General features: G+C 36.9%; 1 protein-coding gene across 1 annotated transcript in view; it reads left to right on the forward strand.

The window, feature by feature from the left end:
* tbc1d19 (TBC1 domain family, member 19) overlaps positions 1 to 15,783 on the forward strand; it is a 31,908-nt gene that overhangs the window by 12,835 nt on the left and 3,290 nt on the right. Inside the window, exons 8-20 of the mRNA XM_036597767.1 lie at positions 592 to 702; positions 1,349 to 1,421; positions 3,418 to 3,456; positions 3,996 to 4,108; positions 7,756 to 7,830; positions 8,285 to 8,347; positions 11,128 to 11,212; positions 12,222 to 12,266; positions 13,150 to 13,182; positions 13,279 to 13,388; positions 13,488 to 13,579; positions 14,406 to 14,521; positions 15,386 to 15,456. Coding sequence (XP_036453660.1) covers positions 592 to 702; positions 1,349 to 1,421; positions 3,418 to 3,456; positions 3,996 to 4,108; positions 7,756 to 7,830; positions 8,285 to 8,347; positions 11,128 to 11,212; positions 12,222 to 12,266; positions 13,150 to 13,182; positions 13,279 to 13,388; positions 13,488 to 13,579; positions 14,406 to 14,521; positions 15,386 to 15,456 — 1,026 coding nt within the window. The remainder of the gene's footprint in view (positions 1 to 591; positions 703 to 1,348; positions 1,422 to 3,417; positions 3,457 to 3,995; positions 4,109 to 7,755; positions 7,831 to 8,284; positions 8,348 to 11,127; positions 11,213 to 12,221; positions 12,267 to 13,149; positions 13,183 to 13,278; positions 13,389 to 13,487; positions 13,580 to 14,405; positions 14,522 to 15,385; positions 15,457 to 15,783) is intronic.

Raw genomic sequence — 15,783 nt, forward strand, 5'->3', positions numbered from 1 at the left:
ACAGAGTACAATTGTTTTATTGGTGGTGATAGGAACTGGACATCCAAAGTGTTAAGATCTCTAAAGCTACCTCATAGAAAGTTATCATATGAAACTAATACGCTGCCTGATGTCTTAGACATTGTTTATTGAGAGTTTTAAGATGTTTTAAGACATTTTTAAAGCCATTTATGGTGAAGAGGTGCGTGCAGGACATTCTATGGCAAAATAGTCCCCAAAGAAAGCTCATATTTTTGAATTTACCACTATTTTAACCTTATCATCATTACATGTAAAAACTCAGAAGATATGTAGATGTAGGTTTACTGGTCAAAATGGCTGTATTTGCATTGTAAATATCGCAACCTTGGTTCTTATCACCACCACTGTACGGGGATCTGAGTCTGTAAGTTTCTCTACAATGAACCGTTTCACATCAAACTGCTCTGATTGATTTTGTGTACATCCGAATGATTGAATTATGCAGAATTCTTAAAATAATTGGTGTAATTCCCCAAACGTAGGTGTCCACAAACTTTTGATGACCAGTGTGTGTTCTGCATGTGCAGTATCACATGTAATTGCCCTCCCTCTTCCCCATTTCTTTGGAAGGTGTTGATCAGTCTGAGGAACCCCAATCATGACTGCAGAGAGGGGCTCACTGCCAGGAGCCACTGGGGCCTTATTCAGATCTCCCTCAATGTCCGTGATATTCCACAGATGGTGAGGACTCCCATCTCCTCCTTTCTCTGCCTCTTTTCCTGTTCAATGCCTTGTTTTATAACCCCTCTCTAATCCCTCTAAACCCCTCTTTAATCCTTGAATGTTAAGTAAAAAGTGTATTTTTATGCCTTTAAAAATACTTTTCCCCTTTAATAACATGATTTCTCAGTGCTGCTGTTTTAATTTTGATCTGTCAAGAATGTGATCTAACGAAGCCAAAGATTTGTATGAATATGAAGAGGAATATACTTCACGCTCAGTTGCCTTTTATTGCTGCTATTATGAAATAAATCAATAGTAAGCCCTCAGTGATCTGCATTCTGTTCTGAATGTTCGTGCTTGCTCAGAAGCTACTGCAGTGCCTCCAACAATGTGTGATTCTTTTATATAATGATAGTAAACATGGCAGTGTAGAGAAAGCTCCTTTTTACTCTGTCCAACATGGACACGCACACCTTGTAACTACCCTTGGGGCAGATTTTAATGAGATAAAGGAGCCAAAGCCAAAAACAAACCTTAGTGCCATTTTAATTGCCATTTTATGTGTAATGAGGGCTCACAATGATGTGCAATTACAGTAGATAACAACAAAGAACAGCTTTACAGCTTTACAGATGCAGGAAATATCTCCTCCTTATCTTTTCAGAGAGAGGCTTATCCAGAACTCAGTCTGACATGCTGCCAGCTCGGCATAGATGATCACGCACACATTCCCCCAGGTATGCCTTAATTCAGTCCATCCAGCTGTGAAGCAATGGCATGTCACTGACATGTGAAGTTCTTTTGACCTGAAAAATGAAACATCCTTGTGCTTTATGTCTCAACTGTGGATCAAAAATACTGTAGGTCTCTAAAACCTATCTTTGGAAAAGCATGTTATGTTTTTACGGAGTATTGAAAACTTTTGACAAAAGTCGAAAACAGTTCATATTAGAATTTGTATTATATTTTGCTTGGACATCTACATTCAAGCCATTGCCTTTAATAGACTTATGCACAGAATCGCTGGTTTGGCTGTGGTTGATGTTATTATGTAACCATATCTGAAATGTTTCTGTGCAGTCTGTAGTTAACAGAGAAATCCAGAAAATCTGAAATGCGAATAGGCTAGTTGGCTAAAGATTTTTAGAAACAGAAATAAAGACCTAAAGAGACATGAACACAAACATAGACCTATTACCAAATAGTTTTACTGATATAATTAAAATACATACATTAGTAAAAATTTCTACTTTTGACCTGAAAACCAAAGTGTCAGTAAACTGCGGAGGTAAATACTTTTTCAAGTGCCTTCATACTTAAGAAATTCTTTTTTCCACAGTGTTTTTACTGACATGTCGATTCGCACAGGATTAATACAACGTGACGTTATTTTATGGTTCATTTTATAGAAGGCAAAAGGTGCTGGAATCTTTACTGACGTGAGAGCACGCAGTACATAAAAATAACAAACATGGTGCATTTGGACAGGACTAAAATCACCACAAACGCCAGTAAAAAATTGCATTTCCCCATCTCCCCATGTAAAACGAATCCCCTATGAATATTGCTTAAATAAAAAAATATATATATTTTTAAGAAAGTATGTGATTGTTTCAACATTACTTTGAGAGGAAAGTTCACCATTATGTCAGCATGAAAAGTTAGAAATAATGACTTTCTGTTTTGAAACACGTGAATCACATTTTTGGCTGGTAGAATGAGCTGAACTCAGGTTCTGTGCTCAGTGCATTTGGAAACTGTGTGAAATTGTAAAATCCCTGTTTAGTTTCACTTAGTGCATTGTTGAGGAGCTGTATGATTTTGAACTTGACGTGAGCGTGTCTTCTTAGCTAAGTGCAGTGTATCAAAGGCTGCTTCCACAGTGGGGACAAAGTAGCTTTAGTAATGCAGAAACTGAACAGTCAAAAGATTTTCTATATGTGCTTTAAACAGTCATTTACAAAATCATTATTTAGGGAAAACCTGCTGTTAAGACACTTATATACAGATAATGTTGTAAAATTTTCCCAAAGTATTAGGAAATATTTCTGGAATGATTTTACCGTTTTGTAAGTTTCTTTGTCAAGTTAAGAATAATGCAGAATAATTCACATTTTTTTTATAAAACTAAACGTGTTTGAATAGCACTCTGCTTTTTTCTTTCTATTTTGTGCTTTGAGGGGGAAACTTCCTTAAATGCATATCGCTGCTGTCCAAAGAAAAACATGTATCTCCAAAATAGTAACTTTACAGGAGAAGGCAAAAACACTCTTACGTCTTAATCTAAGTTATTGTAAAAGAGGTTTTATTCCAAATGATTTTAGAGCATTTCTATTGGTCCATTCTTCATGAAATTTTCACACAACGTAAAGGACAGCTGGTGTGTTGAAATGATGTAGAAAAATGAAAATCAACCAAAATGCAGATACATGGTTTTCTTTGGACAGCGAACATATGCAATAAGGCAAACGCATGAAAGAGCAGCAATTGCATATTTGGGTCTATTAGTGCTGCTGCATTTAGTAAATCATGACATACGTTTTTAAACATCAAAATAGGGTCTGCAGCAGCCCCTTTTCATGTCCAGTCTATGTGCTGTCAGGTGAGCAAGTAGTCTGGATTCTTCATTAAATTAGTAAAATGTGTTTCTCCCTCTCTCTTTGTCTGTCTCTTGCTCACTCTCTCATGCGCTCTCTCTCGCTCTCTGTTTGCCCTTTTTGCATCTTCACACAGATTTGTTTGAAAGCGAACACATTCGTATCGGGAAGAAAGGTAAAAAAATAAACAGCTTAATGTTACCCCCCTCTCTTTATTGCAGAATGACTGTTTGTTTAACTGCTAGATCACTGTATCATTCTGAGAGTATTTGTTTAATCACTCCATTTTATCTGTACATAACACAGTTGGAATTTAGGTAAGAGGGCACACAATCTTCCTTTTTCATGATCCTCTTTGTAAGACACATGGACACATGCATGCACCCACACATGCACTCACACATACACCCAGATAGCTCTCTCTCTCTGTCTCCCTTTTTATACACTCATTCATTAAATGCACACGAGAAATATACACAAACCTTTAGGCCTCCCATCAAATGCTGCAGAGAGTGGTGCTGCCACACATGCACATCAAATTAACAGCCTAGATGGAGAGAGAGGCTCAGTGTTTACGCTTTAATGCTTTTTAACCCTCTTTTCTACACCTGGAGTTTGTAGTCTGTGAAACTGAAGTGTATGGATTAGCTTTGTAGGTCTAGAGCACCTCTTGAGAGTGTATACAGTGAATCTTTTTCTGCGTGTGTGTGTTAGTGGTGAGTGAGCAGGACAGTGCGGCGGCTCAGCAGTACAGCAGGCAGGGGTGTCCCACTGGCCTCAGAGCTCAGCTATGGGCTCTAATCCTCAACGCTACTAACGAACCTGAGGTAACACATGTGTGCACACAAGCATATTTCATTCTACTGGTGTCCTTTTGTACTTAGAGGTAGAGTTTGTGTATCTGTGCTGTGATGAGATTGGAAAGGAATGCAGTGAGTGACTTTGACTCATTGACTCACATCGAGAAACAGTACCAGTCAAAACACATTAATTATAAAGGGTTTTTTTTCTACATTTTAGACATTGAAGTTGTGAAATAACACATATGGAATAAAAAAAAACTTCTAGATTCTTCATAGTTGTCATCTCTGCCTCGATGCAACTTTGCACACTCTTTGCATTCTCAAAACCAGCTTCATGAGGATGCTGGATCCACCTGGATACTTTTTTTTAGCCCTTCAAGACTGACGCAAATAGTGGCTACTTCTGCTGATCAATCAATCTGCTCTTCTCTGTTAATCATGTGATGTCTCAGTGCTGTTGTTGTTGTTGTGCATTTATTTGATCAGTTTTTCACATCACTGTGGAGGAATTTTGGCCCAGACTTCTTTTCAGAACTGCTTTAATTCAGCCACACTGAAGGGCCTTCAAGCATGAACTGCCCATTTAAGGTTCTGCCATCTCAATGGGGTTTAAGTCAGGAGCCATGCAGAGGTGGACTTGCTCTTGTGCTTTGAATCATTGTCTTGCTTTATAACCCAATTGTGCTCATCTCTTACCGGGATTTATTTTGATTGCAGCATAGTGTGCTGCTTGTCGAGACATTTTAGCCTACTTCAGATTTCTGGAAAGGTTCTATTTAAGCCAAGTATAGATTCAAAAGTATAGGTCAAGTATAAGTCAAGTATAGGCTGGCAGTAATTAAGCCAGGATGTGTCTAGTTGAATCGATCCCAGTCAAAACCTAAATTTGGTAAATTGGTTGATTGAGTAACTGAGGGGGCAATCACTGATTCACACAGGGCCAGTTGGTGTTGGATACATTTTTTACCTGATGTGTATGAAATGATCATTTAAAACTGCATGTTGTGTTTACTCAGGTTGTCTCCATCAGTTAAGTGTGACACACGTAAAATAGAAGAAATCAGGAGGGGGCATATATGTTTTCACTGTACTGTATCTGGACGCACTAGTATCAGTTAAACACTCCCACGTGTTTTGTACCGGTGTCTTGATTTCAGAAGCAAGACCTGCAGATGCTGCAGAACTTTTTAACTAGATGTCATGTTTATTCTGGCTCGCTAAATTTACCTCCAGTACTGCAGGTGCCAACATAAATATCAGGTTAGCTATGAACTGCTTGTGTGGTGGGATGCTCACACAACCTCCTCTTGTGTAAATCAGGCCACCCTTAGCCAGCATGCTGCCACCTACAACATTGCTAGTCATCTTTCAGATTGATCTTCTGCAGTGGAATGGGGTCTTGAGAGTGTACTTTTGAGCTACAGTGACAGAAAGGTAAATGCATGTTAAAAGCCATCATATTTTCATTGAGTTGGCTAATCCTTCTCATGTGTGACACTGCCTTAGACTTTTGCAGATCAGGAACAGATGGCATGGCAAAAACGATGACGAGAAATCAGTGGTATTGTTAATGTTTTAGATGGAACAATTATGTAACCAGACATAGAGCTGCTGTCTTGAAGACAGTGACCAGGCCAGCTGAAAAAAATGGCAGTGATTCCTGCAATGTCAGGAAGTCCAGAGGATACAGTAATCTCTGCAGTACTACTTCAAGAGGTGGCCACCAGAAAATCAGTATTAAAAATGATTAGAACTAATGCCTTTTAAAAATGACAATGCAGACTGTCTTACCCTTTCCATCAATGATGCAATGTTTTTTGTGCCATTTTCTATTCATAGATTTGAGCTTTCAGGGCTAACCAAGTAAGCTTGACTCTACGTTAGGTTGGATTCATTGCAAACTCTAGTAAAATAATTCTAATAGCTTTGGATCTTGAGTGTAGCTGTTAAAATTCAGGCATATCAGTTCTGATACTCAAGTGTGCGGTGATCTGACACATTTCCTGTTAATGATGGTGACTGTTACCCTTGCCTGACCTGCTGTAGCTTAGTTTCCTGTCAGTGTGTTTCATGTCACAGGTGACAAGTCCCATATTTGACAAACCCCTAGAACCATTAAATGCTTTCCAGCTCAGTGGTTTCTTTTAAGACTTTTCAGGTGAATTGTAATCTTTCTGTTCTGACATAAAACAGGCACTTCATCATTTTGTAAAAAAAAATGTCTTTACGCTAAAGGTCTGGATATGGATGAATTGTCCTGACAGTTTTCCACATCTTTCCTGCATTTTTTCACATTCATCCTTCACTTCCTGCCAAAGTAGGTCAAGAAAGGTTCAATTTACTTCCATCTCTCTGCATGTCTTTATTTTTATGCTTTGCCCAGGATAATATATCACCGTTAATATTTTTTTCCAGTCAAGAAGGTTTTATACTGCGGACGTGTATGTTACTACCTATTCATGTTGTGCAAAAGTTAGAGACCACTCTTTTCGTTTATTTATTTTCTCGTCAAAAATTATTTGTTTTTCAGCTTCAGAAGAAAAACAAACATATGCTTAACAAAAAATATCTCATTTCAGGAGACTTGCTTTTGTTTTTTCAAAGAAATCTGCAGGGGTGTTTTTCAGAGAAAAATAGATGTCCAGTTTCAGTGTTCTAATGCAAGTTTCATTTTATTTACTTTTCTCAGTAACAATTTTTTTATAGCTGCACATCCTTTCAGACTCATAGTGTTGAGATGTCTGCTCACAGTGGAAGGATGGACAGACACACCTGTGGATTTTTTCAGATCTGAAGCAAGAGTGGAGCTTGATTTTCTTCTTTTTTAAAGATGAAAGCTTTAAGTTCTGTTTATCTGTTTCTAGTCTTGGAAACTTTTTTTCACTCATTTCTCCTTTCTAATGCATGTGAAATATCTAATCTTCTCAGAAATATCTTCTTTAGCCTTTTTAGATACACATGAGAAAAATTTGCAGGGCAGCTAAGGTGAGTTTGGGTAGTTGCTTGTGTGAATTTTACTGTCTTTTTGAAGGGGAACATAATGCAAGTGACTCCTTGGTAGCAGCTTTTGTTAGGAGGAAGCAGCTGTAAATTGTTGATTTTAAGATTGGAAGGATGGAAGAGTTAAAGTGGCAAACATAAAGAGTGGTCAAATGAAATACTGATAGATTTGCTATTTTACTTTACTGATTCTGAAACATAACTTGTATTTAGTGATCATTAGGATGTATAGCTGTCAAGAAGCTGTGAACTGAGAAAAGGAAACAGAGACAAAAGAAGAAAATTTGCACTAGAGCATCAAGACCGATGAGTCTAAATTTGTAATTGTGATTGCTTGGAATCAGAAAATGCAACCAACTTCTAAGACTGAACTTTGGAGCTTTGATTTCTGCTTTTTTTTCTGATGCTGAAAAATAAACTACTTAATTGCTGTTTTAACTGGAAAGTAAATGTATGAAAGAGTGGTCTCTGACTTCTGCACAGTACTGCATATTTAGGTGGCTTAAAAATGATTAGGGTAATCATTTCAGCTCCTTGTGCTTTTGAACTCTCACTGCTTTTTGAACACTAGGAATCTGAATTCCTACAGCTTTGATTGTAGTACTGGTATGAAGATGTGGTATTACGTCATTCAGGTTAGATCCACTAACCTGATTTTTCTTTTTTTGCAGGACATCATGCATTATGAGCAACTGAAGGCTGCAGTTATACACCATGACCTGCTGGTGGACAATCTAATTTATAAGGTGCAGAGAGAGACACACACATACACATTTGAGAATGCCATTGTTTAAGAAGTGCAGTTTATTCAATAAAAATAGATTTTGTGGCTATTTGATTGATATCTTAAGGTTTTCTTAATTAGGTTTAGTGTTCCATCCAAATCCTGTAGTCATCTTGTTCCAAGGTCATGTTTTCTTGGTACATTTAGCATATGAACGCAGATTAGATCTGGGCGAAAGAAATATAAACTATTAGTGAAACCAGCTCAGCTGAATGAAATCTGCCATATCATTTCCACTTGTCCAGACTGCACGTGTGTGCTGTCTGTGGTATGCCTTGAATACCAGAATGCCTGTCTGTGGATAGCGTATGTGCCTTAGTTAGATTGCATTTTGATTAGATTTGGCAGTCATGTTGGATGATTGATAATTGTAGTTCTTATGGGAGACATTTATGTTTCTTTTTCATTTGCTTCAGGATGTGAAGCTGACTGCAAGTAATGATGACTATTACTTTGTGTTTGAAGACTTTCTGTATCAGGTGAGAGCTGACTGGATGCACACTATGTGTCTTATTTAGTCCTTTTCTTCATTTCATAAGTTTCCTTAGACACCTGATGACTGTGTGTGCCTTTTATAAGGTTTACAAAAGTTTTACTTGGCACTCACTGTCATTCTATGGCATTAATGCACGCATGCCATTTATTTTATTTCTCTCTGGTTGGAATTTACATACAGTACCTTGGAGAAACAGCACAGATCTTTGTTCACACAGCATTGTAAGCTAAACTTTTAACAGGATCCATACAAACTTACATTTTTGACTTCATGATAATGTGTAAACATGTTAGGCTAGCCAGCATAAGATATGGTGACCTTAATGATAGTATTCTTTAGGGGTGCGGGAAAAAATCGATTCTTAGATGCATCGCGATGCGGACGTGGACGATTGTGAATCGATTCACAAATGTCAAAAATCGATTTTCTAAATATTTAATTTATAACGTAATGTTGACGGAATGCAAAAGGCGGAACTTGGAAGTGCGGAAGTGCAGCGCCCGGACAGTCTGTGGCGGCACAAAACACTACTGGATGAGCGAGAAATCCGACCAGCTCCCTCTGCATTAAAGCCAGTTTAGGTCAGGAGTCACCACACAAATGTTAAGAACAGCCATTTTGACCTTTCAACAAAAATCAAACCACCTTGGGAGCCACAACATTTAATGTCCAGTATGTATTAATGTCCTAGTAAAAGTTAGGTTAAAAAAATATAAACGAACACGCGGACTTACTCTGTTCTGCTTTAAGCATTAGCTCAGCTATAGCCGCTTTCCTCCCATCTCCACCAGAAAACTTTTCCTCAAAAGTAGATCAGTTTCTCGTAAAATGTCTTTCAACGTTCGACTGTTTTCTGAGGCTGAAGTCGCTTCTCATTCTCCAGCTTCTTGTTCGAATTTTCCCGTTCCACCTTAAATTCTGAGGAATCTAAATGCGGCACCATTTAAGGTGGAACGGGGACAATTCGAAAGAGAAGCGACTTCATCTTCACAACTTTTGTGTTTGACGGTCTCTCGTTGCAGATTTAATGTTCCATGAAACCAACTGCGCTGCTTATAAATGCGAATAACGCATCACTGCTATGTGACCTGCAGTTGCTCTGAATCGTAATCGAATCGAATCGTAAAGTGCCTAGAGATTACCACTCCTAGTATTCTTTCAGGTATAAATAATGAATAATCCACACATTACTGTTTTCAGGCATTCTGTGTTTGCAGTTAGATGCATGTTTTTGTGGGCTACAATGGCTGACCCAGATATAGCTACATATGTATTTAATTAAGTCATAGTGTCTCAAAAGGACAAAGCAAGACATCAGTGTTAACACGCTTATTGCATTTTGTTACATGGCCAAACTGAAAGATCTGGTAATTTAATGCAGTACCTGTTGTGGTTTGTAATATCTGGTCTCACCTTGCATCAGCTGCTACGGCTGGGACAGGTGCCATCTCAGCCCTGCTTTATCTTATTCATTCTCTAAGCCCATGTTTGTTTTTATGTTTTTGTGAACTTTAACCCTTAGAAGTCGAAAGTTATGCTGTTTTTCTGTACTATTCAAATGTAATTACACAAATGACATGATTAGACATGATTATTTGCTTAGTTATGTAAAGAATTACACTTACAATCTGCAAAATAAGACTGTATGCACAACAGCTTTTCATCCAATTCAAATCATCATAAAATATCTCCTCTTCTTCTTACAAACACAATGTGGTGTCAGTTGAAAGTTTAGAATCTGCACTTCTGGCAAACGTTCTCAATTTGTATCAGTGAGAAATGAGTAAGACATAATATAAATTTACAGCATGCTTTTGTTAGCTTCTAAAAAGTTAAGAAGTGAACAGAACTGAAAGTTAGCAGAGTTCTCAGGAGCAAATTATGTCATCTCTATGGAGACTTATCACAGGCCACAGGTGTGAAATGATTAACTGCAGCAGGCTGAACATAAATATTGGTTTTGTACAAAGTTGCTGAGCAGATAAAGAATTTTGTCTGTTGATGTGTTGTGTAACAGTAAACCTGTTTTGAATCATAAATTTAATCAGTGTTTTTTAAAAACTTGGAAAGTATCAAAAATAGAGGAGGCATCACAACTGTCAGATCAAAACTTTGTATTGCCAAAAAAGAAACATTAGAGCAAAAGGGAACCAAAACACTTTCAATTTTGCATGTTCAAATTTCAATTTTCAGTGCAAGTTAATGTAATAAGGTTTTATTTTAAGTTACTTTGAGTCATTTCTATTTGCTGTTCTGTTGCCTTTTTGTCATGAAATGTTGGCATGGCATTATGTAAAAAAATTAGAATATATATATATATATATATATATATATATATACAAATGCACATACATTGTATATATATATGTATATATATATATATATATATATATATATATATATATATATATATAATGTATGTGCATTTGTTTACATTTGTTTTTCCTTTGCATACTAACAATGATCAAACAGAAAAGCCAGTTAATACATCAAATAAGGATTTCTGTTCCCTCAACATTAATTCTGTCTTCAAATACTATTAGTTGAATTTCTGCTAAGTGATAGAATGGCAGCTCTTACTGTAGGGTGATCTTAAGGGCTGCTCTCTTCAAAGGTAATTGCACCATAGCAGTTTGCCATTGACGTAGTGAAAATGATTTAAAATAGAATTCTGTAGTCAGGAAGAAATTTGCTGTGTTTGTGTATGTGTGTGTGTGTTTGTGTGTGTTTATGTGTTTGTGTGCTGATTTTGTTGTATAACAGGTCCTGCTGTGCTTCTCTCGAGACACTGCTGTTTTGGAGCATTTCAGCTACAATAGTGCCACCCCTCCTAAATCCTACATTCAGGGTAAAACTCATCAGTGTGTGTGTGTGTGTGTGTGTGGGTGTGGGTGTGGGTGTGTGTGCGCGTGTGTGTGCGTGTGTGTGTACAATACTGTCCAAAAATTAGAGATTAGGGGATTAAGTACAAGTTATTCATTTTTAGGAGATATTTCTGAAGAGATTAGATATAAGATAATCCACTTGAATAAAGAAGGGGAAAATAAAAATTAAAAAAATGATAAAAATACACAGAGAAAATGGCACTCATAACAACCATGCAAGGCCTGATAGACCACCAGAACTGTTTTCATCAGACAAACAGCTCTTTCATCTTTGAGGGAGAGGAGAAAATCAAGCTCTACTCTTGCTTCAGATCTAAAAATCCTGTTTCTGTCCATCCTTTCACAGTGGGTCTGATAGGATGTGTAGCTGTCAAGAAGCCCTAATGTTTTATAAATGAATTAGTCCAGAAAAGACATTTCAAACCATGTTTACAATCATGGGTCAAACATTGTGGAGGACAAGTGCAAGTCTTGGAATGCAGATCAGCATCTGAAGTTGGTGATTTGATTTTCATTATTCATCAGCATCAATGCTGATATGCACAAACAATTTTTAATACATGATGAAGTAGCTTCTGGAAAAGAAGAAAATGTACAAATCTAACAAAGAAACCACTGCTGTTCTCAGAACAGTAGACTGACCACCCCAAAGTCCAGACCTCAACATTGTGAATGTGTTTAGATTACTTGGGTCGTGAGAAGCAGGTGGGAAGTGTATTAAAACCTCCCTGCAGATTTCTTTGAAAAACTGAAAGTCTTCTAAAAAGAACAAGGAAAGACAGGCTGAATACTGAAAATTATTTAGTTGTTCAGGCTTCTGTTCGGTTATATGTTTTCTGCTTTTTTCTGACACTGTGAAATAATGATAAGATAATAACTTATCCCTATGCTTATACTCAAAATAAAATAAAGGGTGGTCTTTTTTGTGTGTCATTTACTCATTCATTGGGTAAAATATTCTCTTTATCTTAGGCAAGACTGGTGCAGAGGAGTTTGCTGTAGTCTACCCTCCAAACGGTACGGTCAGTTAATCAGTTACTTCAAACGTCCAGTCTCCTATGTAGATCTCTTTGACTGCTGCAATATTACTCGATGCTATTTTACCCTTTGGAAATCTCTATTATTGCCATGGATATCAGTTTTATAATTATATATTAATTATGATTCATTCTCACACATAGCTCATTCAGTCAAGCTGAGAATTTCTAAAGAAATATCACAGATTTGTATTTGATGAGAAGTTACTGCTCTATATACACTACCTGTCAAACATTTGCGATCACTGTTTTCATTATTATAAAATGAGTTTTATTGCAGGTACACATATAAAGTGTTTCTACGACTGTACAGCTACTACAAATTTCAATTCATTTGTAGGAAGCTATAAACAATTAGTAGGTTAAATGTGTCTGAATGATGAATGTGGTTGATTTTTGGTGTCTAAGAAACCTGTAAAGTGATAATATATTTAATAGAATGCCTCATATGTGAAAAGGGCTGACCAAATCTTGAGGCAGAAAACTTATCAAGGAATTACTATAGATAGATCTTTGCAGTATCATTTGAGAATTACTATAAATATCATATATAAGTATGAATATATAAATATATATAAATATATAAATATCATATAAGTACTATATAAGTATCATTTGAGAATTACTATAAATATATCTTTGCAGTTTATCATTTGAGAACTTCTTGTTGTTCCTAAAAAACATGAAATATTAAATAAATAACAGAATTTATTACTTATTTATTACTTATTTTTTACTTATTGTTTTTGCTACCCTTCAGTCATTTGAATGTAATGCAAATATATAACTGTATTTAATTAGTGTAGCAAATATTTCAGAAACAACAGTTCTCTTACAATAGATGTCTCTTGGTCTTTTGTTAGGTGTTATCCCCTTCCATGGCTTCTCAATGTATGGTGAGTGTGCGGACTACATGTGTTTTGATTGTTGTGGAAGTAGAGCTGAAGTTTAGTTAATGAGCATTAAACTAACCTGTGTATGTCTTCCCACAGTGGCTCCTCTGTGTTTCTTGTACAATGAGCCGTCTAAGCTGTATAGTGTATTCAGGGAGATGTATGTGCGCTACTTCTTCAGATTGCACTCCATATCCTCCTCACCCTCGGTAAGTACATATTACTAAATGTCCATGAATGTGGGTGGCAAGTGTGTGCTTTAAGATCTTACTGTGTTTACACATATGTGTGTGTGTGTGTGCGTGCAGGGTATAGTTTCTCTTTGTTTGCAGTTTGAGAGGCTACTGCAAAGCCATCTTCCTCAGCTCTTTTATCATCTACAAAAGATTGGAGCTCAACCGTAAGTCTGAATCATTGTGCTACTGGTATAATGTGTTATGATAGTCATTCACTTAACACAGGGCTGCCAGCAGGCAAAAGTTGACCCATTGTTTTGATCCACCAAAAAAAAACCAAAAAAACACCCCCAACCCAAAGATAGAGCAAGCATTTTTGTTCTATTTATAACTTATTTATTTCTTATTTCACTTTTAAATTTGTATTTTTGAAGTATTTTGGTAACAAATTATTAAAAAAAACAAACTTTATTTTAAACCTACCTACCTCACTTACTTTGAATGTTTCCAAATCACATTGTAGACCATTTTTAGGGTTTTTTAAATCATGATCATAATTGTTGAGAGTGGGCTTTACACATACAATAAATATCAGTGCTATATTATGATTGATACCACCTTTATTAGTGAAATAAACAAAAATTGTTACAAATGGATGTACAGCATTTGCGGTATCAGCCCACTGCAAACATTGCACTTTCGCTCCCCAAGACAAAAAGTTTGGGCACCCCTGACTTATCATATCCCACACCTTCAGTATGTATGAATATATTTTCATACATCAAAGACAAATATGGAACTGGATGTATGCCTTAGTGTTCTAAGTGAGATTTAGATTAGGCCATTAAAACACATTGCATGCAACCAAGCGATACTCAGATGGCTCCACCTAGCGTTCGTGCTATGCACTTACAAATCTCACAGCTTATTAAGCTGCCTTGTAGACCCCTTTTTAGTGGAAATATATCTGTATTCAAACATTGTTTTGAGTAAATAGGTACATTTTAAAGAGAACTTAAAAAACTGCCTTTGTGTGTGTGTGTGACTCAGATTGCGGATCGCCTTCAAGTGGATGGTTCGGGCTTTCTCAGGGTACCTTTCCACTGACCAGCTGTTGTTGCTATGGGACCGTGTCCTAGGTTATGATTCCTTAGAGATAGTTGCAGGTGGGTCCATTTTTCCAGTTGTACACAAAAAAACATTTGTCAGTTTATAGTGAGCCTGTTTTGTGCAGTTTCTGAACAGAATTAATAGGATACATATTTTCACATTTTTATTTGAAAGTTTCAGGTCGAGTACATTACCAGTCAAGTGTTTGGACTCAAAACCTAGAATATTTTTTCTTACAGACACTTAAAAGGCTTCTACTTAAAAGTTGTTTCTAAGACAAATATCATTTTAAATGAATGCCTATGCATGAATTTATGTCCAAAACAAAAAATGTAATTTCAAATAATATTTTTGGAAAAAAGTACTTTTCATGTTTAGCATCAAGTTTTAGAGTCAGAAAATGCAGAGGTGAAACCACAATCATAAAGTTAATTAGTGGAATGTCTGTCCTTGTTAAAGCATTACAGCCAGTGAGTTGTGCTGTGACAAGGGATGGTGGGGTCTGAAGAGGTAGAAGACCAATATTTCTGACTGGATTATTTCCATATAAACTATTTTATAGATTTGATGTCTTTGTTATTTTCCTAAAAAAAAACACTTTGGATCCATCCAATACATCTCCATGTTCCGCCCACAAGTGTGTTCTTCTTACAGTGACTGTGAGGTTAGACAAGCTTTCAGAAAGTTGTCAAAAATTCCATTCAACTGAATAAGAATTTGTAGCACACATCTCCGACTGGGGTTCATTATCAATGAAATAATTATCAATAATCCATTAGGTTGAATGGAGTTGTTTCTCAACGTTCAATACTTTGCACTGTAGGGGATCTAAAATGTGTGACATGCTGACGTAAGCTTGTGTCATTTGGACCCTATTATTTGATAGGCTGTTTGTCTGTCCCTCTTCCTCCCTCTCTTAGTCTTGGCGGCCGCCGTCTTCGCCTTCCGAGCCGAAAATCTGATGGAGGTGACATCACTGGCTTCAGCTGAGGTGTGTTGCATGTGAGCGTGTGTGTGTGCGTGAGAGAGGGCTATAGGTGACTGAAATAGCACGTTGACTCACAGCCAGCGCCAGTAACCTAGTCTTCCCAAGGCACATGTTTCAGAATCGCTGGCCTGGCTACTTTTAAAAGCAGACCACCCTCCCCCTTGGCCACTGCACGTTCAAAACCAAATTTGATGAGGTCAGTGTGCATAGCATCACTGTCAGCCTAAAACCTCTTTCCTTTTTATGTTTGTTTTTTTCTGTTTTTCATTTGAAACTGCTGGCTGTTCTTTGCCGTTCATGATGAATAGACCGATATAAACAGTCCAGAAA

The sequence above is a fragment of the Colossoma macropomum genome, unplaced genomic scaffold (assembly GCF_904425465.1).
Source record: "Colossoma macropomum unplaced genomic scaffold, Colossoma_macropomum, whole genome shotgun sequence".
Taxonomy (NCBI): Eukaryota; Metazoa; Chordata; class Actinopteri; order Characiformes; family Serrasalmidae; genus Colossoma; species Colossoma macropomum.